The 27,042-nt window shown below is 50.3% G+C and overlaps 2 protein-coding genes and 1 pseudogene across 3 annotated transcripts; 2 read left to right on the top strand and 1 right to left on the bottom strand.

Moving 5' to 3' along the window:
• The first annotated feature begins 2,114 nt into the window (after positions 1-2,114).
• LOC135454526 (sodium-dependent serotonin transporter-like) lies at positions 2,115-8,335 on the top strand (annotated as a pseudogene).
• A 3,017-nt stretch (positions 8,336-11,352) lies between these two features.
• On the top strand, positions 11,353-13,275 carry C15H12orf76 (chromosome 15 C12orf76 homolog). The gene is made up of 2 exons (XM_064726665.1): positions 11,353-11,501; positions 11,606-13,275. The coding sequence occupies exons 1-2, from the start codon at positions 11,402-11,404 to the stop codon at positions 11,689-11,691; spliced, it is 186 nt and encodes a 61-aa protein (XP_064582735.1). The 5' UTR covers positions 11,353-11,401; the 3' UTR covers positions 11,692-13,275.
• A 737-nt stretch (positions 13,276-14,012) lies between these two features.
• Positions 14,013-26,893, bottom strand: ANKRD13A (ankyrin repeat domain 13A). 2 transcript variants are annotated; one of them, XM_064726664.1, is made up of 16 exons: positions 26,215-26,893; positions 24,789-24,842; positions 24,044-24,176; positions 23,813-23,937; positions 23,338-23,383; positions 22,584-22,727; positions 21,702-21,897; positions 21,056-21,122; positions 20,105-20,186; positions 19,377-19,435; positions 18,629-18,765; positions 18,176-18,333; positions 17,664-17,768; positions 17,345-17,496; positions 17,065-17,129; positions 14,013-16,325 (listed from the first exon to the last, which is right to left on the bottom strand). In XM_064726664.1, the coding sequence occupies exons 2-16, from the start codon at positions 24,795-24,797 to the stop codon at positions 16,127-16,129; spliced, it is 1,677 nt and encodes a 558-aa protein (XP_064582734.1). In that variant the 5' UTR covers positions 24,798-24,842; positions 26,215-26,893; the 3' UTR covers positions 14,013-16,126. The 2 variants fall into 2 exon arrangements, with proteins under 2 accessions (XP_064582734.1, XP_064582733.1); XM_064726663.1 differs by lacking the exon at positions 24,789-24,842.
• Between the last annotated feature and the right edge of the window lie 149 nt (positions 26,894-27,042).

Genomic DNA, 27,042 nt, shown 5'->3' with positions numbered 1-27,042 from the left:
GCTGTCCCTGCTTCCCCACAGACCTCTGAGAGCCCTGGCAGTGCCTGAGCCCATCTGCTGAGCCCTCCTGAGCAGGGGCATGATGTGGGCACAGAGGGGTCTCCCACTTGTCCCACTGTTCCATTCCATGTAAACCACCCGGAGAAAAGAGGGGCCAGCAGCAGAGAAAGAGCTGATTGTGGTGGTGTTTACAGGGGTCTCATGAGGGAAGAGATGCGGATCTGACTCTATGTTTTAGAAGGCTGTTTTTTTATTTTATGATATATATTATATTAAAATGATATATTAAAAATATACTAAAAGAATAGAAGAAAGGATTTCATCAGAAGGCTAGCAAAGAATAGAAAAAGAATAATAACAAAAGCTCCTGACTTTCAGAAAGTCTAAGCCAGCTCACTGTGATTGGCCATTAATTAGAAACAACCACATGATACCAATCACAGATCTACTTGTTGCATTTTACAGCAGCAAATAATTATTGTTTACATTTTCTTCTTCAACCTTCTCAGCTTCTCAAGAGGAAAAAATCTTAAAGAAAAGATTTTTCATAAAACATGTCTGTAACAGAACAATTCCACGACTGTGCGATTCCATCCTACGACAGCCAAAGCCGCCAGGGCCAGACACAAACAAAACAAAACAAAAAATAAAAAACCACAAATGTGCTTTTAACTGGAGGTTTCTGACGGGTCCCCGTGTGTGTGCCTGGGGGATTAACAGTGTCCAGAGGCTTCCCTGTGCCGGGCAGCTGCGTCACGATGTCACCGTCGTCACAGCAACCCGCTCACCACGGCCCTGGAGCCGCAGATCCGGCCCCATCTCTCCTGGAGCTGCTTTTAACTAAAGCTGGGAAAGGCTGGGAAAGGCCCCCAAAGCCCCGGGAGAACCCGGTGACCCCAGGTCTGTGCAATGAATTTTGCTGTAGAGCTGTCACAGGGCAGAGCGGTGGCTTTAGGGACGCTGCCATCCCATCCTGCTAAAGTTATTTCATTTTCGTGTGGCTTTTCCCCAGCAATTCACACCCCAGAGAGACCTGTCGAGCCCAGATGGATGAGATGACCTTTAAAGGTCCCTTCCATCCCAAACCACCCCACGATTCCCGAATTTCCCCTGCCGGCATCAATGTCACCTCCTTAGCAAAACACACCGTGGAGAGAGAAATAGGGATCTGTCAGGAGGAAACACAGTCCTGTTTTACCACCTCAGCCCCAAAAACTGAGCTGGAATCCCCTCCCCTGGGTGGCACACACGGGGTGATGGTTATTCACACAAGGTGAGGTGATGCTGGTCCCTGCAGGGTTGGGCTGGTCCCCATTAAGTGATGCCAGTCCCTGCAGGGTCAGGCTGGTCCCTATGGGATAATTCTGGTTCCTGCAGGGTCAGGCTGGTGCCTGTGGGATAATGCCAGTCCCTGCAGGGTCCCCGTCAGGTGATGCTGGTCCCTGCAGGGTCAGGCTGGTCCCTGTGGGATTTTCCAGTTCCTGCAGGGTCAGGCTGGTCCCTATGGGATAATTCTGGTCCCTGCAGGGTCCATGTGAGTGATAATCAGTCCTGAAGGGTCCATGACGTGAATGCTGGTCCCTACAGGGTCAGGCTGGTCCCTGTGGGATAATGCCGGTCCCTTTCAGGATCAGGCTGGTCCCCATGGGATAATGTCGGTCCCTGCAGGGTCAGGCTGGTCCCTGTAGGATTTTCCAGTTCCTGCAGGGTCAGGCTGGTCCCCATGGGATAATGCCGGTCCCTGCAGGGTCAGACTGATCCCTGTGGGATGATGCTGGTCCCTGCAGGGTCCCCATGAGGTGATGCTGATCCCTGTCGGGTCAAGCTGGTCCCTATGGGATAATACCGATCCCTGCAGGGTCAGGCTGGTCCCTGTAGGATTTTCCAGTCCCTGCAGGGTCAGGCTGGTCCCCGAGCTCAGGGGCTGCCCTCCCCAGCTGCCTTTGATCAGAGCACAGCTCTGTTCCCTGCTCTCCGTGCCGTGGGTTTCCAGCGGGAGGTGGGGAAGCGCAGTCAGCCCGACCCTCCCCTCCTCGGAGCTGTCATCAGCCGCACGCAGAAATCCTCCCCAAGTTACCCAGCCTGAATCCTGCAGGATTTGCCCGGGTGGCAGCATGGCAGAGCAGCCCTGCCTGCGTCCCCCTGCCAGCCCTGCAGCCCCGAACCCCCAGGCCCACCCCAGGGACAAGTGGAGCAAAAAGATGGATTTCCTCCTCTCCGTCGTGGGATTCGCCGTCGATCTGGGCAACGTCTGGCGGTTCCCTTACATCTGCTATCAGAACGGAGGGGGTAAGGACACCACTGGGCTTATTCAAGTCTCCTTTTTGGAGAAAAGATGCCTTTTTCCTCGTTTTCCATCTTTCCCACCCTGAAAGATTCACTGTTTCTTCTCCTCCTTTGTTTGCAGCTGCTCCACTTCAGACAGGGCGGTTTAAAGACCGACCCAACTTCTCCCAACATCTGTCTCTTTTCTGTTTGTGTCTTTCTTCATTCAAAATGCTCCTCCACCCCCTCCATCCTCCTTCCCTGGGGTCCTTTCCTCATCTCCTGGTCTTTCCCTCTTTTCCTGGTCTTTCCCTCCATCCCTGGGCTTCCCCTCCTTCCCCAGTGGGGTTAGAGGTGCGTTAGCGGCTCTAGGATCACAAAGGGAAAATCAGCATGGTCCAAACTGCAAAAAAGGATAAAGATCCATAAATCTGGGCTGGGAGGTTCACACACTTGATGATTTTGGGACTGTGGGAAGCTGCTCCTGGTTTAAAATCATCCTCATGGATATCCCATCCTCCTGCTGTGGATCCTGGCTGGCAGTGCTGGACATCACGAGCAGCCCCAGCTTTGAGGGATCAATGGGAAGCAAAGACACAGAAAAACACCACAAAGGGAAAAAAAACTCCAGTAAATGACAACTAAATAAATTGCTGGGAATGGAGCAGGATAGAAACCCCCCTCACATGGAAATGAAAAAGGAGGGATGAGGATTTTGTGCTGTTTGGGGAAGCGCAGCGGATTTAATTGCCAAAGTTGGCTTTCGGGGGGAGCATCCTCCACTGCTTGGGAAAATTAGAAAGAGGTAATTAGTTCCATACTCAAGGCAAAACTGTGGATCCCAGGTGCCCACGTTGAAACAGAGTTATTTGTGAGCTGCTCCTGTGGGATTGGGAGCAGAGCTGAGCCCCTCTGCGTGCCTGTGGCTCGGGTGGGAGGTTTCCACCTGCTCCACACACATGGGAGGGTGAGGAGTTCAGGGAGCAGCTCTGGGGGAGCACAGCCCCATGGAGGGGGGACACTGGGATGGGCAGCACTGGGCTCACCCACAATTCAGGCTCTGCCTGGAGGGAAAACACTGAAAACACTTGGTCCTGTTGGGCCAGCCCTGCCAGGGGGGGTGCAGGAGGGTGCTGGGGATATTTGGGATACTGGAGGTGACTGGGAGGTGATTTGGGATACTGCGAGTGCTGGGGATATCAGGGATGCTGGAAGTGCTGGGGGTTTTGGGGATACTGGGGGTGCTGGGGGTACCAGAGATGCTAGAGGTGCTCAGGGTTTTGGGGATATTGGGAATGTTGGGGTGCACCACACTCACATCTGTCACAGGGAGGAGCCGTGGGGGCTCCTAAATTAACTAATCCCAGCAGAACTCAGAGAGCAGTTCCACTCCCAAAATCTCCATGGGGTACAAGTGTAGCCCCAGTAAAAATGAGGATGTAATGAATAATGCAGATTACAGCGCTAATGATGTGTCTTGGGGTGGCTGTGCACATTCAGTCAGATTTTCCTCCAAAACTCTGCCAGACCTGAGGGGTGCTGGGTGTCCCCTCCTCTGTGTCCCAATGGTTTGTGTGGCTCTTTGTTCCATGCTGGCCAAATTGGTGCCTCCCCAGCAAGGGCTGGGAGCACAGAAAGCTGGAGCACCAAGCAGGTCTCACATCCCTGAACTCCTCTGACCACATCTCAGGGTCTCACATCTCTGAGTTCCTCTGACCAGATAATCTCCAAATCTTCTCACAAACGCATCCAGACCTGCTGGGGCAGTGCCAGGAGGGAGGGAGGTGACAGTGCCATGGTCCCCTGGTGTTCACCCTGCTCTGCTCCCCCCCACAGGAGCCTTCCTCATCCCCTACACGCTGATGGCCGTTTTTGGGGGGGTGCCCCTCTTCTACATGGAGCTGGCCCTGGGGCAGTTCCACAGGACAGGCGCCATCCCCATCTGGAAGCGCATCTGCCCCATCTTTAAAGGTGAGAGACCGCCCCAGCTGGGGTGACACCCTGAGCCCCAGCAGGTCCCCATGGCTGTGTCCCAAAGCTGATCCCGATCCTGCTTCCCCCAGGCATCGGCTTTGCCATCTGCATCATCGGCCTCTACGTCTCCTTCTACTACAACACCATCATTGCCTGGGCTCTCTACTACTTCTACTCGTCCTTCTCGGGCACCCTGCCCTGGGCCAGCTGTGACAACCCCTGGAACACCCCTGCCTGCACCAACTACTTTGGGAAGAGCAACGTGACCTGGACCAACTTCTCCAGGTCCCCCGCCGAGGAGTTTTACACGTGAGTGCAAGGGTGTGAGCTGGGCACATTCCTGAGGGGTTTCTGAGGTGGGAATGCTCTTGAGGAGCTCAGGGACTGCCTGCCTGGAGCTGAGCCTGCTCCCAGCCCCGGGGATCCCATCCTGCAGGAGGAAGGTGCTGGAGATCCAGAAATCCGGGGGTCTGTATGACATCGGGGGGATCCGCTGGCAGCTGCTCCTCTGCCTCTTCCTCATCTTCACCATCGTCTACTTCAGCCTCTGGAAAGGGGTGAAAACCTCTGGGAAGGTGAGAGAGCTCCAGCACTGCCCTGCCAGGGCCAGAGGGACCTGGTAGGATCTTGCCTTCCCCAAGAGGGGATGTCACCTCCTCCCCATCCCCTGTCCCTGAGGCCACCCTGAGTGAGCCCAACGCAGGGTTTGGGTGGTCAGTGGTGACACAGGGTGACAGTGCCTCCCTTCCAGGTGGTGTGGGTGACAGCCACGCTGCCCTACGTGGTCCTGCTCATCCTGCTCATCCGAGGGGCCACCCTACCCGGAGCCTGGAGAGGAGTTGTGTTCTACCTGCGCCCAGACTGGGGCAAGCTGCTGAGCACTGAGGTGAGTGAGGGTGGGAGCACCCACAGCCCTCCAGAGCCCCCCTGTCACAGACATCCTTCATGAAAAATCCTTTCCTTAAGATTTTTCCTCCTGAGAAGCTGGGAGGCCTCAGGAACAAAATACAAACATTGATTATCTGCTGCTGTGGAATGCAACAAGTAGATCTTTGTTTGGCCCATGTTGGTTGTTTCTAATTAATGGCCAATCACAGTGAGCCTTTGTTATCATTCCTTCTTATTCTATTCTTTGCTAGCCTTCTGAGGAAATCCTTTCTTCTATTCTTTTAGCATAGTTTTAATATAATATATATCATAAAATAATAAACCAAGCCTTCTGAAACACGGAGTCAGATCGTCATCTTTCCCCTCATTTTATGACCCCTGTGAACACCATCACACACACCCACCCACCCATCTGGGCATGGCAGCACCCAGAACCCCCCCCCAGGACACCCACCCAGCCCTGCCCATGGGTCTGGCCACACCACAGGGCAGTGGGGCCCTTGTTCCCACAGAAACGGCCCCTGGACAGGCTCTTGGAAATGTAAATCCGTAATTGAATCACCCATCTCATTCTGGCTGGTTTTGTTTGTGCTCTGCTCCCCCCTGGGCTGACAATGGGCTTCCTGTGGGTAATTACCAGGCAGCACTTGAGAATTCTCATTAAAGGTAATGAGGGCTGCCAGCACTGAATGTGCCAGGCAGGAGTGGGCACGGCAGGCTCAGGGCTCCCCTCCATCCATCCATCCATCCATCCATCCATCCCTGCTCCAAGGGGGACACTGCTGGGTGTCCAGGGTGGGAATGAGCTCACTCCATGCCACAGCAGCTCCTCAGGGCCCAGGACATCTCCTGGGGGCATGGGGCAGCAGGAGAGGAGCTCTGCACCCTCCTCTCTGGACATTCTTAGCACAGCCCCATCCCTGTGCCACTGGTTCTGTGGGGCACCTCCCAGCTCCATCCCAGCCCCAAGGACCTCCTGCCCTGCCCATGTTCCTGTTGTTTCTCTCTCCAGGTCTGGGTCGATGCTGCTGCGCAGATTTTCTTCTCCTTGGGCCCTGGATTTGGAGTCCTCCTTGCTCTGGCCAGTTACAACCATTTCCACAACAACTGCTACCGGTGAGGGTCCATCCCAGTGGGCACAGCTGCAGTGGAGGCACATTGTGGCAGCTCCTGGTCCCTTGTGCCATATCCCAACAGATCCTGGTCCCCACTGCCACATCCCAATAGATCCTGGTGCCCTCTGCCACATCCCAATAGATCCTGGTGCCCCCAACACCTCCTGGTCCCCACTGCCACATCCCGATAGCTCCTGGTCCTCACTGCCACATCCCGATAGATCCTGGTCCCCACTGTCACATCCCAACACTTCCTGGTCCCCACTGTCACATCCCAACACCTCCTGGTCCCCACTGCCACATCCTTGGTCCCCGCTGGCTGCAGCCTGGGCATCTTTCCCCATTTCACGGATGGTTTGGTGTGATGTGCCAGGAGAGGGAACTGGAGTGGGGCAAGGCCAGGGCAGCTGGAGCAGGGTGAGGCCTGACCTGGAGTGGGGTCTCTGCCTCTTTTCTGCCCCCCAGGGATGCCCTGGTCACCAGTGCTGTGAACTGCCTCACCAGCTTCCTCTCGGGCTTCGTCATCTTCACCGTGCTGGGCTACATGGCCGAGATGCGGGACGTGGAGGTGGAGGATGTGGCCAGAGATAAAGGTTCTCCTCCCTCCTTCAGCCTCTTCCCACGCCCAGGGCTGTGCCAGGGAGCAGCCAACCAAGCCAGTGTCCCCTCCCAGGGCCCAGCCTCCTCTTCATCACCTACCCTGAAGCAATTGCCAACATGGTGGGATCCACCTTCTTCGCCATCATCTTCTTCCTGATGATGATCACCCTGGGGCTGGACAGCACGGTAGGAGGGGACAGCCCAGCTGTGTCCCCAGCAGGGACCAGGGTGGCCATGTCCCATGGGGTGACAAGGGGAGTTTATGGCCTTGGGATGGGATGGGATGGGATGCGATGGGATGAGACCGAACATCCCTGCTCTGCCATGTGGATGTTTTTGGAGAGCAGGGCAGTCTCCACACCCCATTTCCCCACCCCTCACCAGCATTCCTTTGCAGTTTGGAGGCTTGGAGGCCGTGATCACGGCCGTGATGGACGAGTACCCCCAGGTCCTGGCAGGGCGACGGGAGCTCTTCGTCCTCGGCCTCATCACCGTCTGCTTCCTGGGCTCCCTCAGCACCCTCACCTACGTGAGTCCCCCTGCCACCACCCTGCCCTGGCCCTCCAAATCCCCTCCTTCACCCCATGGGCTCTGCAGCCTCCCCCTGCTGCTCCAGGGGGGAGCCTACGTGGTGAAGCTGCTGGAGGAGTTCGGTGCTGGCTGCTCCATCCTGGCAGTGGTGCTGCTGGAAACCATCGCTGTCTCCTGGTTTTACGGTAAGAAACTGCATTCCTCTGTCTTGGAAAACACTCTGTGGCCACCTACAGGGGTGTGTGGCCCTGCACAGGTGAGTAAATCCCGGGCACTGGGTCCTGGCTGGGGGTCCTGGCCAGGCTGGGATGGGAGCAGAGGGATGGGATGGGAGCAGTTGTGTCCATGTGGATACCCCTGACCCCACATCCCGGGGCTCTGAGGGCTCTCTCCTCTGGCAGGGATCCAGAGGTTCTCCCACGATGTCAAAGCCATGCTGGGCTTCACCCCAGGGCTCTTCTGGAAGCTGTGCTGGGTCGCCATCAGCCCAGCCTTGCTGGCGGTGAGTACCCACGGCCAAATTATGGACAAGGTCATCGCTGTCCCTCTGGACACCCTGCAGCCTCTCCCTTCTGCTGCCCAGCTCCCCGTGCCATGGATAACTCCCCTCTCACCCACACAAGCTGCCAGGAGAGCAAACAGGGCTGTGGGACCTCACACCAGCCCTCCCCATGCTGCTGCTCCAGCCACAGTGCCCACATCCCCAGGATCTCACCGGGAAAGAGAGCTGGATGTTCACTTCCCAGCCTTTTCCACAGCTCCAGGTGCTCACACAGGTGCCAGCTCAGCTTTGCCTCACCCTCCCAGCACTCAGCATCCCTGGCAGGGCTGGCCATGGGTCCATGTCCCCTGTGCTGGGCTGGATCCATCCCTTTGAAACGCCAGCTCCCAGGGCACTTCAAAGGCTGCCGTCGGCACAGGGGTCTGATCTCACTGGATCTGCAGGACGGGAGGCCTTGTGAGGATTAATTATGGCTCTAAGCACTCTGCCCTGGTTATTAAGAGAGGAGTGTTATCATCAAAGCACACACAGCACAGGGTTTTGTTTCAGCACGGGGCTGAGCAGCCCTCGCAGGGATTGTCAGACAGAGCTCCCAACCCTCACCCAGCCACGGTGGCAGCCTGGGAGGTGTCCCTGTGATGTCCATGCTGGATGGGATTTGGGGTGACAGGGGGAGCAGCAGGACGTGGAGGGTGCTCAGAGAGTCATGGAAATTCAGAATGGTTTGGGTTGGAAGGGACCTTAAAGATCATCTGGTTCCATCCCTGTACCCTGATAATGTGATGGTGTTCACAGGGGTCGGAGGATGAGGGAAGAGATGAGGATCTGACTCCATGGTTCAGAAGGCTTGATTTATTATTTTATGATATATATTACATTAAAACTATACTAAAAGAATAGAAGAAAGGATTTCCTCAGAAGGTTAGCTAAGTATAGAAAAAGAATTAATGATAACAAAGGCTTGTGGCTCGGACAGAGAGTCTGAGCCAGCTGACTGATTTGCCATTAATTACAAACAACCAACATGGGCCAATCACAGATGCACCTGTTGTATTCCACAGCAGCAGATAACCATTGTTTACATTTTGTTCCTGAGGCCTCTCAGCTTCTCAGGAGGAAAAATCCTAAGGGAAGGATTTTTCATAAAAGATGAAAAATGTGCGACACTGATAACATGTGGGGTGAGCTGCCATCAGTGCCAGGGCTGAGGAGATCAGGCAATTATTTAGGTTGGAAAAGCCCTCTAAAATCGAAGAGCTCAAGCTTTACCTAGCACTGCCAAGGCCACCACCAACCCTGGTCCCCGAGGGCCACATCCACACATCTGCTAAAGCCCTCCAGGGATGGGAACTCCACCACTGCCCTGGGCTGGACAGCCCTTTTAGTGAGGAAATTTTCCCTGATGTCCAGCCTGGCACAACCTGAGGCCACTTCCTCTGGTTCTGTCCCTTGTTCCCTGGAAGCAGAGCCCAATTCCCATCTGGCTGCACCCTCCTATCAGGGAGTTGTGGGGAGATAGCAAATCCTTCCTGAGCCTCCTTTTCCCCAGGCTGAGCCCCTTTCCAGCTCCCTCAGCTGCTGCAGCCCCTTCCCCAGCTCTGTTCCATTCCCTGGACGTGTCTGTCTTGTTGTGAGGGGCCCAAACTGCTCACAGGACTGGAGGCCCCTGTGGCTCTGCTCGTTTCAGTTCATCGTCATCAGCTCCCTCCTGGAGCAGCCTCCCCTGACCCTCTTTGAGTACCAGTACCCCGAGTGGAGCATCTCCGTGGGATTCCTCATCGGGGCATCCTCCTTCATCTGCATCCCCCTGTACATGGTGTACAAGCTCGTCTGGACCCCGGGGTCCCTCAAGCAGGTCAGGAGTGACAATCCCAGGGCTCCTGGGTGGGCTGGGGTGGGCAGGGACCCCCTTTGGGGAGCTGGGCTGGTTGATGCATCCTTGTGATGGTGCTCACAGGGGTCTGAGGATGAGGGAAGAGAGGAGGATCTGACTCCATGTTTTAGGAGGCTGATTTATTATTTTATTATATATATTACATTAAAACTATACTAAAAGAATAGAAGAAAGGATTTCATCAGAAGGCTGGCAGAATAGAATAGGAAAGAATGATAACAAAGGTTTGTGGCTCGGACTCTCTGTCCGACCCAGCTCACTGTGATTGGCCACTAATTAGAAACAACCACATGAGACCAATCACAGATGCACCTGTTGCATTCCCCAGCAGCAGATAACCATTGTTTACATTTTGTTCCTGAGGCCTCTCAGATTCTCAGAAAGAAAAAATCCTAAGAAAGGATTTTTCATAAAAAATGTCTGTGACACATCCTCAGCATCTTTGTTAAGCGGCAATTCAATCCCACCGGGATTTAACGCCCTGGGGAGGGCTCAGTGGAGGGAAACGCGCTGTGTTTTATCTCTCCATCAGCGCCTCGCCGTCTGCATTCGGCCCGAGAAGCTGCTGCGAGCCCCCCAGGCAGAGGGGGTGGGCATGAACGCCGTCCTGTAGCGCGGGGGACACGGGGACAGCTCAGGCTCCCTCCTTGGCACCCAAAAGGGGCAGCTCCTCACCACGGACCGGACCCGGCATCTCCACGAGCATCCCCGGCGGGGCAGAGCCCGCTCTCGCTGCTGGCACGGAGGAAACTACGGCAGGGAGAACGGGAACAGCGCTGCGGCCCCTGGGGGACAAACACCCGGGGATGGGGGAGAACCCCCCCAATTCCCGGAGCAGATGGAGGAATTGCCTCGCTCCGAGGTTCCCCCGTGCGTGTCTGTAGCTGTGCCGTGAGTGTTTGGAAAATAAAGGCGATGATGATGCTCGGAGATGAGGGGAGGGAGAGGAGCTGGAGCTCGCAGTGTTCATGGAGCGCCGTGCGGGGCTCAGAGCCCGGGTTGGGGGACAGGAGGGCTATCGTTGTCCATGGGGTGCTGTCGCTGTCCAGACACACTTTGTCCTGCTAAAAACATCCCAAATCCGGCCGAGCCCGGGGGTGGGTCCCAGGTGCTGCTGAAGCCGGGCAGGTCGGTGCCTCCTGCCGCCCCATTGGGGGGGATGCAGGGAATAGGAATTTAAAGAGGGAAATACCCTAATATACCTCATTTTAAACCCAAACCCTGGCTCGGGGTGAGGCATCCTGGGTCGGTGTCAACAGCCACCTGCCGTGCCTTCTTATTCCCATCACTCTCAGAGCAGCATCACCGCTCCTCGTTGTTTGGGGACCTTAAAACACCGGGAAGAAACCACGTCCGTGACACGGGACTGGGGGGGACACACAGGGCTGGGGGGACACACGGGGATTGGGGGGACACACAGAACTGGGGGGCAGAGGATGCCCACGGCGTGCAGGGATGCGCGGGGTGGACGCGCGGGTCTGCCCCGGGCGCAGCGCTCCCGGTGCCGCTCCCGGTTCCCGTTCCACCGCCCCGCTCTCCCGGAAGGCCGGGGCCGGGGCGGGGCGGGCGGCAGGAAGGGGCAGGGCCGGTGCCGGCGCACAAAGCCCGGCGGGTCGGTAGTGTCGCGGCGCGATGGGGCTGGCGGCGGCGCGGGGCTGGGCGCTGTCCCCGCTGTCGCCGGGCCCGGCGGAGCGCAGCCGGCCCTACGCTGTGCTGCAGCACCAGAACCTGGGTGAGGAGCGGGGGGCACCGGGGACAGCCCCGCCACGACCCGGCCGGGGGCTCGGGAGATGCTCAGGGAGTGTTGAATTAATGTTTTTTCTCTTGCCGCCGCAGTGCTGCTGGGCAGCATCCTCAGCGCTCTGCTGCTCACCATCATCCTCATGGCCATCTGCGTGTACCGGCCCGTCCGGCGGCGGTAGCGGAGCGGGACCCGCCGGGGCATCCAGAGAATGCTGCATCCCACCCGGTTCTCCCGCCTGGAATCCGCCATCCCAGCACCGCTTCAGCCCTGCCGGTTCTCCCGTCCGGTACCCACCGTCCCGGCACTGCTCCGGACCCAGCAGGTTCTCCCCTCCGGTTCCCACCGTGGCGCCGCTGCTCCGGTCCCGCCCGGTTCTCCTGTCCGTTCCCGGGGATGCGCTGAGGATGCGAGCGTGGCTTTTCCCCCATCTGTGCCCGTGCTGTATCCCGTGGCTCCATCGTGATGTGGCTTCCAGCAGTGCTCTGGCGGGATGCTGGAAATCATTCTCTTCCTCAGCAAAGACTCCTGGAGCTCCTGGGGCGTGTCCTGGAGCAGGGGCTGAGCAAAACCTCCCAAATCCCCGCGTTTTGGCGAGGCTGATCCCACCCCGTGTGCTCCAGAGCATCCCCGGGCCGTGCAGGCACCCAGGGCCTCGGTTGGCACCAAGGACAGGACGAGACTGGCGGCATTGTGCGAGCAGCAGCTCCACGTGCTCGGTCACGCCGCGTCTGCTTTTTGCTTTCTGGTTGATTCAGGTCCTTGTTTGAACGCCGAGTCCTGGGGGTTGGACGGGGCTTGGAGCAAGCTGGGGTAGTGGGCAGGGGGTAGAACAGGATGAGCTTTAAGGTCCCATTCAAAAATATCCCAAAGGTAAAAGCTCAGTGAGCCAGCCAGCAGTGGGTGGAGGGTCTGGCCCATTCCTGCCACTGATGCATGACCTGATCCTGGTGTAGTTTTTCCCAAGCCAGGCTTCTCATTCCCAACGTTATTTGCTTTAACTCCTGGCTGAAAAGCCCCAAATAACCTCCCATCAAACCAGCCCTGCTGAACCTGTTGGGAACTGGGGTGCAGGTGAGGGGTTCCAACATGTGCTGGTCATTGCTCTCCTGCAAGCAGGAGCCTCCAAAGGTCTGCAAGCCAGGCAGATGTCCTGGAAGAGTTTCAGCTCCAGCCAGACCCATTTTATGCAGTTTCAGTAACAAGTGTTTACACTGAATCCCATTTCCATACGAATGCTGCTATTTTGTTTTGCACTGCTACAAGTAGTAACTGGATTTTACTAATTATTACTTTAATATTTAACATAGGGGCGTTTTGCTTAGTAATTTATTTAGAGTTTTAAAATGTAACTTCCAGAACAATTGTTGTTGACCTGTTCTCAAGCCCTCGTGCTGCCTCTTAGGTGTTTTCTGTTCTGTTTCAAGGACGCTGAGTGCTGGCATTGAACAGGGATTTTCTTTGTTTTGAGAAATGACAGAGTGAGCCTGGCCTCGAGCAGATGGAGTTGTTAATCCAAGAGTGAGGCAGCAAGGCAGCACTGTTCTTTCTATTGCTTTCTGCTCCTTCTTTTGATTCCTGTGTTCCTGATTTCCCTTGCTCCTTCATCGCTGTGAAGCCTGGCCTGCAGCCTGTGCTGCTCGTGGGGGTGGATGGTGAAGCTCCCAGCCCCAGCTCTGCATTCCCAGGAGCAGAATTCCTGTTTGCTCTCATTCCTCACTCCCTGCTATGCCTCTTTGTACAAATAAAAACGCTCAGTAAACAATCCAGGCTCTTATTTATTCAATGGCTGTGCTGTTTGTTATTAACTGGGCTGGAAAGGGGTGAGGCTGTCCTGGTTCCCACCTCTGGTCCCCTCATGGCTCCTACCTTGTTTTTAGTGGGATTGCAGTGCTGGGGAAAGCCAGGGAAGAGGATGGCAGGGCTGGGGGAATGTTTCCATGGATGTTTGTCAGCAAGGAGCCCTTTAACAGCACAATGGAAGCAGATCCTACAAAGGTTGTGCAGTTTCCAGCAGCTCAGCTATGAATCAAAACTCGGCCAAAGCAGTGTAAGAAGGGTTTCCAAATAAACAGAATCATGAATTGCTGATGTGAAAAGCTTTGAAATGGGGTCAAAAGCACAAAAAAAAAAAAAGCACAGTCTTGCTTTCAGGAACTAGCAGCATGAAATTAAAGAACTTTTAAAGCTGGTTATAGTTTTAGAAGAAGCTACAGGTGTTTGTAACTCTGAGCTTCTCTTTCCTACATCAGCCTCAAGCTGCCTCAGAGAGAGGTTGGACTCTGTTTACACAACAGTCTTGGCCCGAATATTAAACCCACTCAGAACTCTCTGCTCCTCTCTTACAAGAAGCTGCAGAGAGAAATTAATAGGATTTCCTGCTTTTCACTTCCTTAACTTCTGTGTTGTACTGATCCCCCCTTTTTAAGACAGGGAGACTCAAAATTTCGTTGAAAATGTCCAAAAGCCAGAACTACCTTGGAGAGTTTCACAGGTGATAATGTCACTTTAATGTACAAAAAGATAATTAATAGAAAAAAAAATACTCCAAATACAGTGAGAAAAAATACCTGTGTGTGGTGTAATGTGCAGTACCTTTGGTTTTTCTTCCAGCACACAGAGCATGTCCATCTTACATGAGAGGGTTAAGTCAGGCTTTAAGAGAAGCAGCACCTGGCTGAGGGAAGCAGGGCCTTCTAGTTTTAGCTGGAATGATACAAATGTCAAAGAAAGCAAAAAAAAAAAAAAAAACCCAAAGCTAATCCAATTTATTTTACAGTCCCAGACTAAGAAGCAGGAGCGTAACAAAACTTCAACTGAAAGTGCTCAATGTTCTTTAGTTTAAATATAAAACCAGAACAAGTCAGCTTGAAAAAATGCTATTTTTACCCTTCTTGTAACCTTTGAAAAGCTTAGCAGAAGACAGGCAATGCCAGGCAGGGTTTGTAAAGGCAACAGCACTCTTTATTCCCACTGGAGGAATGCCCACAGCTCCAGCTCCTGCCTCCCACCCTGCCAGGAGCTCAACATGAGATCTCCTCCCTTCTCCCAGCTGTGACAGTCACAGGAATCCCCTTTTGCAAAGAAAGAAATCCCAACCCAGCCCCTGTGCAGGACAGTCCCCATTCCAGCAGCTGTTTTCAGGGATGCAAGTTGTGCCAGGGAACAAACCCAGTGTGGACAGGCCAGTCCTAGTGTACACTGAAGGAATTGTAATCATCTCCTATGTAAAACAATGGATTACTGGTTTAAAATAGGCTTCCAACTGCCCCACTGGTTATGATCAAGTCCATTTTAGAGTGATTTTACATTGGTTAATTAATAGTTGGTCACCCAGAAGTGCCCTGTTCAGCCTGAGGAACAGGAGCAGTGTTAGGAGCAAGCTCAGAGCAGCTGTACCAAAGGTTCCTCCAGCCCTGGCAGGCAGAGCAGAGGGATATTGCTCACATTTAACAAGTGTAAGGCTTTCCTGTGGCTGTTCACCGTGTACCTGTGGAGTGCACTTGAGAGTCACAGTGTGAGTACTGTAAACACCGAGAGGAGTGCAGATAAAAGAGCTACAAAGATCCTGCATGGCCAAAAACCTGAGGAAAGCTGGTTAAAACAGACCTAGGAATCGTTACAAGACCAGTTGGATGAGTGTAGGCCTAGTGGTTTGGTTTAAAATCAATACAAATATTCAGGTAAAAAAATAGATGTATTCACATGAAGGACAAGAGCTGGGGTTTTAAAAAGCAACACACGTTTCCCTTGCAGAATGAAACTTCTCTTCCAATAAGGACACATGAAAATCTCCCCTGAATTCTTTGCCTGGCTGCTTTTAGCACCCACACTCAGCCCTGCACACCAAGAGATCCCAAAGAAGCACCTGTATCTATCTATGCCTTAATTTCTTGCTGCCCTCTGAGCAGGGGAAAGAGCTGGTTTGGAATCAATGCAGAAATTGCTGCTGTGCTGGACAAATGGTCCCATTTCAGCATCTAAAATGTTACTGGCTACTTGGTTTGTCCTTTTTTCAGAAAGCACTAGTTTAATCTGGAGCTTGGATGAGCTGTTCAAGTATAAAATTATCCCTCTTAAGCCAAAAATCTCAATAACTAGAGGAGAGATAACCATATCTAAACAAAACTAACAGAAACCATCTGTCAGCATGAAGAACTACAGTGTGTGTAGAGGCAGGGAGATGCTCTCCCATGAAACAGCTGGAAAAACAGGCAATGGCTTTGAATTATTAAGAAATAATGAAGCAGATGAGTATTTCTTTGGTAAGTAATGAAGTTTCCCTCCTGAACTCCCCATAAATCAGGCTTTCAAGCTTTACTGCAATCCTACATCCTGATGCAAAGCAAAATTTCCATCTGCTCTTCAATAAATAAGTTTAGATAAAAACATTTCCTTCAAAGCTAAGACTGCGTGGCTGGGGAGCCAGATGTGGAGTCCTGTGATGTACAACTCCCCCAAACAAAAATAAATCAGCTTTTTGCAGCTGATGCCAACTTAGAAGGCAGCAAAACGTATCCTTAAGCAATCCAGGAGTGGTCTTCAGACTGACAGCTCTGACAATCTCCAGTTTTACACAGATTTGGTCATCCCTGCTTCAGGAGGTCACTTAGGAGTTATTTTTCCACAAGAGAGAGCTGTAAAACTTGCTGAAGCTCTGCATCCTCCTGCTCCCGACGCTGCTTCTCCTGCTCCTCCTGCTCCCTCACTGACAATTCCATGGCAAGCTGCAAGTCCTTCTCAAAGCTGGAGGCTTCACTGGAGGTGCTGCTGTGGGAGGTCCCTGATCCCGACAGGAAGCTCTCCTGAAGGGCCCTGATGGAAAAGAACAACTCTGAGAAGGAAAAGAGACAGAGCCTGACTCGTATTCTTTGCAATGATCCTTCCCGGCAACTTTTTAGATTCACAAATCTGAAAATCTCCTCCAGAGGGGAGAAAACAGTTTGAGGATATGAGAGCAGCTGTTCCAACAGCTGTAAAATTCCCAATGACAAACAGGGATTCCTTTGAATTGTTCATAGATACCAACAGTTGTATTTTCAATGGGCCTCTAAAAGCATTCTCACCTGGTTTAAAGGATTTTTCATGTATAGAAGAACCCAGAAGTTTCAGTTCTTGGTTTCTTTGCACTTAACTGCAGGAAGACTCCACAGACATCAGAGCCCATTTTTAGGTGTCCATTAAATCTATGTTTTTAAGGATTACATAAGGATTTTGAAAAGAAAGATCTGCCTTGAAGTGTGCAGCCTCTAATAACCAAAGATTCAATGCAGAGGGACCAAATTCAGAGTTTTAAGAGGAGCACTGGGTTTGTATGTTGGGCAAAGAATCTGCTGTGTGCACAGACCAGCCCCACAGCTGGAAAGAACTACACAACATAAACCAGGGAGGAGTTCTTGTTTCTTAGAAAAGTTGGAAGAAGCACAAGGAGAAACCTCAAGTTTTGTGCATTTGCTCATATATATTAAAAAAAAAAATGGCCAAATGCTTCATGGTACTGCTGGGGCTATTTTTGCTCTGTCACTGCAAGGTTTGATGTGGAAATAAAACTTACTTCTGATACTGCATGTTGAAGTCTGAGGAATATGCAACTGCTCCATTGGAAAGCATCTCCAATTCCTAGAGATGGGCAAAGAGACAATTCCACAGCAGTTATCAGATCTGCAGAGTAACTCACTGAAAACAACCCTTAAACCACCTTTATTTCTTCTTTCAAATACATTATTTTTATCTTCTAAAGTCTGAAGTAGAAAAACTGATCCTACCCTGGTTTCCTTCAGCTCTTTCTGCACAGTCCTTGCCCAAGCTGCCACAGCACAGACCCCAGCACTTACTTTATTTGCACCAGACTCCAACAAGCTCTGCTGGATGGCAAACTGCATGATCTCATTATCCTCATCCTGCACGTGGATGTTCCTGCCATCATCCTGGACGTGGTAGGACTTGGGGATCTCAAACACCGACTGGTCAACCTCAAAATTAGCACCTACAGAAGGTAAATAAAGTTAAAAACACACCGTGCCCTGTTTGCAACAAGTTGTAACTGAAAATTCTGATGAAGGTTTTTGCACCTTGCAGCTCCTCATGGTCCATTCCCTGCAGTTCAGCTTCTCCCTCAGGGACAGGGATGTAAAAAAGGTGGGATTTCCTTACCTGCATCACTCTGTGCACCTCCAGGAGAGGGTCTCTCAGCTGTCCTGCAGCTGTTGACATTTTCAAAAGTAATTCGAGCATTCAGCACGTGAAACAGGGGAATTTCTGTAAGAGTACAAGATTTATGTCAAAATAAGAACAATTATTTGCTTCCACAAGAGCTTCCTATAATGACAAAGCACAGAGGAACTAAACTCACCAATAAGGTGGCTTTAGTTATTTATTATTTTATTATTTTTTTTAGCTCAATCTCTCTATAAATCTCTTATTTTAAAAAAACATTTGCCAAATTTAAGGCACTGAAGCTAAGTGGAAAGGGGCTGACAACAGCTCATTCTCACACAAATTACATTGTCTTCAAAATGATATTTCTGGATTGACTCCAGATGTACAAAACATTTTAGGTAGCAGTGATACAACTAAAAAGGCAATGTGGTTTTTTGTACACAATACATTACAAAACCAAAGGGAAAAAAATGGACAAGGTTACAATAAAAATTGCTAAATGTTACCAATTTTGACAGGAAATCCTGGTGGAAATTCCAGAGTGATGAAATCCCTAAGTCTGGCAAAATGAGCACTGGTTCTGGCCATCAGGTCAATGATTGGAGTGACTTGTTCCATGAGAGACAAGGGGAACTCTTCACTCATCCACAGGGTTGCTTTAAATCTTAAAGACAAAGTAGGATAAAAACATCCTAAATTCACAGTTTAGGAACAGGTGTAAAGCAAAACAGGCAGCTGGGCAGTGATAGGGGGTTACTAACAAGTCACAGCACCAGCCCAAATGTTTGTTTTGACTCAGTGGAATTAAAAATAGATTATAGCTGAATACTACAAGATCTGTCTTCTAATTAATTGTGAAAACTGGGGGAAAACCACACTGGATATTTGTAAAAATGGTTTCCAGGGATTAGATAACTGGGAAGAGACAAACTAGAAATAGTTAAAATGGTATTTCTCACTTCTGTGTTCTAACAGTGACTTCCTTTGGTCTTCCTATGTCTCTGCCTTTCAAATCAAACTCTGGGTTGAAGTATTCCTCCAGAGTAATAGCAGTGGGATTGTTGGTTGCAGCATATTCTGTAGTTCTGGATGTACTCTAGAAGGAAAGAGAGGAAAAAAACAACCCAAAAAGTAATGAACAGTGGTTAACACAAGAAACTTTTCATTTACCCTTTGTGAAGCAACTCCTTCCCTATTTCAGACACAGTGACACCCAATGATAAACACCAGCTGTTATTAGACTGAGGTTTTATTCTGTTTTACTGAGGTTAAAAATCTCCAAATTTTTAGAGACAGAAAACATCTTAGACACTTTAAAGCTGGAAACCAACTAGAAATACACAAATGAGCCACAGCACTTCCAGGCTCCAAATCCTTCACCAAAGTCAAAACTTGGATGGAGGATTTGAACCCAAAATCTCTAAATCCCTGTAAATGTGCAATGCCATCCTGACAGAGAGCCAGCAAATCCATTATCCACTGCTCTTTCACAGTTTAGAAGCAAGGGAGCTTCTAAAGCCAGGTGGAATCATGGAATGGTTTGGGTTGGGATCTCAAAGTTCATTTATTTCCAACCAAACAAAAACACCCTCAGGGCAAATGAAAACCTCATCATGAAAACTGCTGCCAAGCTAAGGAAACAAGAGGTGACTCCACTCCCCAGGAATTCTCCTGGCACAGTGACCTGAGCTGACATCAGACACTCACCTGAGCACCACATTCGTGCTCCACTGTCCCCAGGAATGATTCCAGAGGGCTCCTATCAGCTTCAGGTAACAGGAGGGAAAACAAAACCAGCCATTAGCATTAACGAGCAGTAAAACTGGAATTCAGGCCAGGCTTCCCACTCAAAGGGAAATTATTCAGATCTCCTGTGAGCTTTACCAGGCAAGCCCAGGACCCACAGCTGATAGTCCAAAACAGGTACAACACACAGAACAGAGCACAGATTTTCAGTGGTTTCTATGATTAGCAGACACCTTTATGAGTCCCAGCACCTCAGGGTAGGAGAATTTCCATATAAAGTTACTGGCTGGTCACCCTTTACTCTAATTCAAATACCAGAAGAAATTAGTAGACCAAAACAAAAATTCCAAGCAAACAAAGCCTCTGTGAATCTTGTATCCATGGCCAAAGTGAAGTAAGGGCAGGAATACATTCCTGAGCAGAAAAGTGCAGCCTTTTAAAACTGTCAGCAAACTTTCAACAGGTTTGAAGGGGTTTTATTTCCTCTAAATACAGCTGGGATAAAACCAGGTTCATTTGTAGGTTAAGAGTGAAATAATGAGCTGCCTCAGACACAAAAGGAAATCAGGGCAAAGTCAGCAAGAAGAGAATTTCCTTGTTTGCCTGCCCAGTTCTTCAGACACAAAGGAGGTGTCAGACAACCAAAGGGAGATTTGTATTTATTCCCAATTTTCCTCTGGGGAAGATACCTTTATATCTCCTCTTCTCCTCTTCTGTTAAATGCTCTGTTCTGATCCGTGTGATCACGTTCACATTGTTTGCTGTGTAGACCTTACAAAAAAATACAGAGATAAAAACCAAGCAACATCAGAGGTTAAAAAAAGAGTTCCCCAGTGAAACATCATGGACACAAAACTAACTGAACCAACCTCAACACCAGACAGGCATTTCCAAGAGATTTTAAGAAATTATATTTAGTAACAGTTTGGGAACATTAATGAACCCTCTGTCCAGCTGAACAGCCCTGCAGTCTTATCAGGAAAAACCTTCAGATAAATGTAAAAGCTACTCAGCACTTACTCTTCTGGTGAATTAAATTACAAAATGTAATTTATTGCACCAATTCCCAAACGTGGAGTAAACACAGAATCAGGGAAATTAAATCTTGTGATTCTGAATCTAAATTCCTACCACAGTAAGGCTGCCAAACCACCTTGAAAAATATTTCACTGAGGTGAAACAGAGGTCAGAACCAGTGTCAGGAGGAACCATTCTAAGCAGCTGTGGCTCAGGTGCAGTTCATGAATTCATGATGCCACTCATGGCTGCTGGTCCCTTGCAGTGCTGTTATTATCATATTATTATTATTATTATTATATTCCTCAACTTTCACCCACTGAAACAATGGCAGTGTTCAGGTGTGAGTTAAGTGCAGCCCTTGGAAGGGAAGGACTGCAGGCAGCTCTGCTGAATCTCCTGTCCCTGCTCTCCCCTCTCTGATCCCCCTGGGGACATTCCTGCACGTGGGCTCCATCCCTCCCACAAGCCTGGAGGTTCCTCACTCCAGCCCAATTCTGCAGGCAACACAATCAATGCCCCAATAGGAATCTGAAGACCTGAAATAGTCAGGAAATACAGAAAAAGCACAGCCAGACTTCAATTTGCTGCAAGATCTCTCAGAAGAACAGAACAGGCTTTACCTTGGCTTCATAACCATTGACACCTTCTGATTTTTCTGTCCTCCATACCCAGAATCCAGATGTGGTTCTGACAAAAAGGGAACACCACAAGTGTCTACACAGCTGCATTTTTATACAACCCCCATCTGGTTCTTCTAAATCTCATTTTAAACAACATTTGACAGGTTATTAATCCCAGATACCTGGATAAATAGGTGTGTAGTCATGACGAAAGACAAATGTGTCTGTTAAAAGACACACTGTGCATATTTACTTAAAGTATTCATGTGAGAGTTGACTTATTTGGTACCAAATCCAAGTTCTTGTCCATCAGTTCCAGCACATGGATTTGTGTGAAATGCAAATTTGCAGTGAGCAATTGACTCAATCTTAGAGGCCTTTTCCAACCTTAATGATTCCATCCCACTAATATGATAAACTGGAAGTTTTCTGCCAATGATTTCTTTCAATTGGAAACTTTTTGCCAAGCAATACTAGCTATTTGACCAACCCAAATTTCTTCATCTAGTGATTTATGAAGTTTAAAATAATTTAAGACGTAGCCCTAAAAGTTTTAATTACCAAAACTTTTGTGAGTTTGTCATTAAAGCTTTTTTCAGACACAACATCAAAATGTTTGTTTGCTAAGAGAAACTCCCTGTCTTACCTTTCAAAAGCAATGTTTTTGGTATCAAGGCACGTGCTGATGATTGGGGATGTGAGGCGCCTCTCCACATCTTTCCTTTTGGGTGTCATGGATCCCAGAGTCAAACGTTTCATGTGCTGGGAGATCTCAAACCTCTCTGTTGTCACAAACTTGTCATCGTGGTTGATCTCAATGAGCTCTGCCCAGCCACCAGAGTCTGGTGGAAGAAAAGGAATGCTTCAAGTTAAAAAACTCAGCAAGTGCTCCAGGGTGAAGAGCTGGGGGTATATCGTGTATCAAACCCAGCTGTTTCTGCATTCAGCTGGGATCAAACTTGGAGATGGAACTAAAATGATTTTTTATATGTAGGGCAGCAGAAAAGGAGGAGGGAAACAGTAAAATACTGACATTTTACCCCATCACCAAATTTTTACCTCAGATTTACTCAAAGCAAAGAAATTACACTGTTGCTGAAAGACACGAGAGAACACAAGCACACCACCGCTCTCAAGGTGAAGGGAAAAAAGGGAAGTTTTATTCTCTGACTCCAATATTTATAGTTTTACAAAAGTGACAGTGGATTGGAAGGTGACAGTGACACCTCTGCAATGACACTGGTCAAACTAACAGTCTATTAACTTTCTCTTCTTTTATAAAGGAATGAAAAACAATGAGTTATTTACAGAAAGTGTGTGAGAAAGTTCACTACAAGAATGTCAACATTAGAAAACTTAGAAAATCTTAAAAAACTAAAGTAACATTACACCATCATAAAACAGTATCTCTATGAGACACAAACAAGCATAAAACCTTCATAAAACACAAGAGGCCTTTTTGGTGTAAAATCAGGATTTGCTCACACAGTATTTGGGGGTGAGTGGTGCAGACAGGTGAACTCTTTACCTTCTCCCTTGAAGATGACAGTCCTCCTGCCCCTCTCCCAGCTCATGTTCTCAAAGCCCAGCAGGGTGATGTCCACGCGCAGCTTGGCCCGGCTCTTCCAGATGCGGCACACGTCGCTCGGGCACACCCTGGAAACCAGGGGCACTGCCACAGAGGGAGAAATGGAAAAATGGAGAAAAGGAAAGGGAAAATGGGCAAAAGTGCAGCACAGAGGGAATGAACTCCAGCCCAGGATTGCTCACCCCAGAGGAGGTGAGATACTGATCCTCTTTAGATTGAAGAACAACCAGCTTAGGGTAAAAGTAGCGTAATTTAAAGATGAATGTGAAAAGGAGGAAGATATTTGTTCAGACTGCAAGGTGTGAAATGGCATAAACCCCATGCCTGGCAGTACAATAGTTTGATATTTGAAATATTCAGTCAGCTGTGAGGCCTAGTGTTCATTCTTTTCAAGGAAAAGCAGGAACTTCCCAAACAACCAGTGCATCCATAGATAACACATGATCACATGGCCAGGGACAGGTAAAAAAAACCCAAGAAAAGTCCTCAGCAACTACCGAAAACTCCACTACCAAAAACTAACCAACCAACCACACAGGAAACAAAGAATAATTGTGCAACAAAAGCACAAGAGGTCATTTAGAGATGGAGGAGAGGAGGATTCCGTGGAGTGGATATTTCCCTGCCTGTGTTGTGGGACATTTGTAACCCATTTTTACAGCTTGGAATTGGTAACAAGGAGCAGGATTCTTACCCCAGCTAGTGAACTCCCATTTCATCTCCACATAAAAGTCAGGAGTCTGCAGAAGGAAAATATCTGATGAGTACCTCATGGAATAGTTTGACATTCATTGCAGCATTTCCTGTGAACATTTTAGAAAAAGGAAAAAGAAAAGGAGAGCAGAACTGGAGAAATGATTAGCCAATGCTAAAACTGAAATTGAAAGTAGCACAAGCAGGCACTCCCCTGCCCCTGGTGCTTTCTGGGGAACTGTTCTTCCTTGTTCTACTGGAGTGGCAGTAATGCCTTCAACATTCAGCCTCCAATGCTGGAGTACATACAAAGGATTTAAATAAAGTCAAGGAAAAGCCTCCATGTCCCTCAACACTATGGAATATGCAGGTTGGAACAAAACACAATTGCCCAGCTGATTGCAATAGTACTGGAATGAGAATTCAAGCAGTGATTTCAGTCTGGAGAGAGAGTTTACACTTCAATAAATCATTACCTCATTAATTTTCTGCAGTAACTCAGGAACTCCTCCAAGGGTCATGGAGGTCTGCTGGTAGTCCCGATGCTGCAGGATCAGCTGGACCATCTCTGGATCCCCTGTGCTCACAGCCTCGTGCAAAACTGAAACAAACCCAACCACAGCCTCGTGTCACTTTGCTGCCCAAAACTCCCCATAAAAGCACAGAACATCTGCTGCTTAAAGAAAAACACCCCAGGCTGTTCTTACCCGTCCATCCCTGTGCATTCTCCTTGGTCACATCTGCCTTGTGCTGCAGGAGGACCTTGGCAGACTCGATGTAACCCAAGGAAACAGCCAAGTGCAGCAAGGTCCTGCCCCGAGGGTCCCGCTGGTCAACGTCCTGAGAGAGGAACAGACCCCATCAGAGCCTGCACAGACACAGGCTAATCCAGGAGCCAGCATTCCCTGCCAGTGCCCAGGAGAGAGGAACAGAGCCCATCAGAGCCTGCACAGACACAGGCTAATCCAGGAGCCAGCATTCCCTGCCATTCCCATGGATCTGCTCCCAAACTCTCCTGCACTGCCCCTCTGCAGGGCTGGCTCGCTTCTCCACAGGAATAAAAGGAGAAGCAGAACAGGGCCTAAGAAATGACACAAAATCTGTAGGACAGGAATTCTTGCTGGTGCTTTTCAGTTCTTTTTCTGTCTCCCCCCAGAAGGCTCAGGAGGAGATGGGGGCTCTCATCCGTGTGCATCACCCCACAGACAGCCTGAGACCCCACAGAGGGGTTAAACTGTACAACAGAATGGGGAGAAAACAGGAAAAAAAAGGCAACAGGGCACACAACACAGCTTTTGGACAGCACTTTTGGAAAGGACAGAAGCAGATGGTGTTTCACAAAGCACACACAGCACAATGAGGAGTGAGGGCATTCTCTACAAGTCACTAAAAATAAAAAATAAACTACACAGGCACAAATATCCAAAACATGCAAGCACAACATACTCATACCTTACACATTTTTCACTATTAGCTTAGAGATTTGAAACAGAAGAGCATCTATAACTAAAGGAAAAGGGGAAAGTCAATAGCAGAATGAGAAAGGAAGGTTATTATGCACGTTAACAGCGTTATCTGACAGCTTCAAGTCAGAAATATCTCACTGAGAGTGGGAAAGCTTCACTTTAAAGCATCTTCTGGGGTGGAACATTAATTAATTTGCTTCTCCACCTCATGCAGCTTCAAAGGTCCCTCCCCACTGAGTTTGTTGCTGTTCCCTGGTCCCCACATGCCCAACCCCGTTTGCCACCCCAGCTGCAGCTGGGATGTGCCTTTGATCCCTCCCTGCAGCAGGAAGCTCATCCCAAAGAAGCAGGGGGAAACAGATCTTTGGAATACTTAAAAAAAGGGAAAAAAAGGTGTTTAAAAGCAGGTAAAGGAAGTAAGAGAGACATCCATCTTCGCACAGGGAATGGAGGGAGGAAGCAGCACTCCACAGGTGGGAGCTGCTGAGTGATCCCCGTTTAACCACAAACTCTCACAGGTGTCAGAAATAAACACACAGGAGCAACGTGCCAGTGAGGTTAAAGGTTTTGGTTAATGCAGAAGGTGACATGAATTAGATAAAAAGTGAGTGCATTCCAAAGATTCTCCCAAACCAGGGCAGGAACATGCTCTGAGCAGGAATTAGTAAGTCAGGTGCACCGTTAGAGCTGCAGGTGACAGTCAGGAGGTGGCACAGCTGGGCTGGGCTCACGTACTTGTGGTGTCAGGTATGATTAATTAATCAGCTCTGCTCATTAACTGTACCTCACTCTAGCCCTGGTCAGAGCTCTTCCACAGCAGCTCAGCCAGAAGGATTTTTGCTGCTGCAGCTTTCAGGCCATTTCCTTACATCATCATGGCCCAGAGAGGGGACAGCTTTGTGTTTTCTACTCTCCAGCACGGAACAATGATCCTTTTTTTTTTTTTTTTTTTTTTTTACCAGAGATGCTGAAAACATTCCAATCAATATAAAAACTCTGCCCTCAATCTTGGGCAACAACAAATCTATAGGATGGTGCTCAGCAAGGTGGGGGCTGGTTTGATGTCCAGCAGCACCAGCCACTTTTGCTGCACGTTGACTTCCCATTAAGATAAACACTATTTATTGCTTTAATAAATAAATTAACGTCCATCACAGCTGCTCTTCTTTAGCTACTCCACAGCTGCACTGGAATGCTCACAGCAAAGCTTTACAGATAGGAAGCCAACAGATAGGATATGTTAGTATCTGAAATAAAAATATATTCCTACATCTTCTCACATCACTCCCACACCACAAATAAACAGGTAACGAAGTGCAGGGATCCCTCAAGCTCCTGGCAGCACCACCAGGGTGCTTCTCCCTGGCACAGCGAGAGCCAGCAGCCCCCCAGGAGCCCCCAGCCCCCTTTACCTGCTCCTGCAGCTCCTCGTCCAGCCGCCTGTAGTCGTTGTTCCACACCAGGACGTGCAGGGGGAAGGCGCTGCTGGCCCCGCCAGGGGAGCTCATCCCGGCACGCACCTGCGGAGGGGCAGCCGGGGCCCCTCACTCTTCCCTCTCTGGGTGCTGCAGACCGCAGGTTACTCAAGCCTTGACCCCTTCAGCTTCTGCTCTCTGCTGGCACCCACCTGGCCCAGGTGCGTGTGTGTGTGAGAGCCACAACCCCCTAGGAACCGTTCACCCCTCTCCAAGGGGAGCCCCATGCAAACCCCACCGCGGGGGTCTCCCCTGCTCCCGAGGGTTTCCTGCCGGAGCCCCTCAGCGCCGCTCTCGGGGGTCTCCCCTGCTCCTGGTGCCCCTGGCAGCCCCTCACTGCCGAGATTTTGCTCCCAGAGCCCCTCAGCGCCGCTCTCGGGGGTCTCCCCTGCTCCTGGTGCCCCTGGCAGCCCCTCACTGCCGAGATTTTCCTCCCAGACCCCCTCAGCGCCACTCCCGGGGTCTCTCCGCTCTCGCCCCCTCAGCCGTCCCCGTCCCTCTTCCCTGTCCCTCCGGGGACGGCTGGGACGAACCACAGCGTGGCCGGAGCAGGGGGGAGCTCCTCGCTGTCCCCCGGACTCCACCGCCACCGACAACTGCACGGAAAGCGGAAGCCGCTCCCCCTCCCCCTCTGCGGGCGGACAGATGGAATGCCCCGCCCGCAGCTGTCCCATTGCCTTCCGCGCGGGGGGAGCGCTCAGCTCTCACCCCGCCTTCGCCCGGCCTTGGTTTCGCTCGCCCGCCCGCCATGGCGGGTGAGGGCAG

This window comes from Zonotrichia leucophrys, chromosome 15 (assembly GCF_028769735.1).
Source record: "Zonotrichia leucophrys gambelii isolate GWCS_2022_RI chromosome 15, RI_Zleu_2.0, whole genome shotgun sequence".
NCBI lineage: Eukaryota > Metazoa > Chordata > Aves > Passeriformes > Passerellidae > Zonotrichia > Zonotrichia leucophrys.
This window is presented reverse-complemented; position numbering and strand designations above follow the sequence as displayed.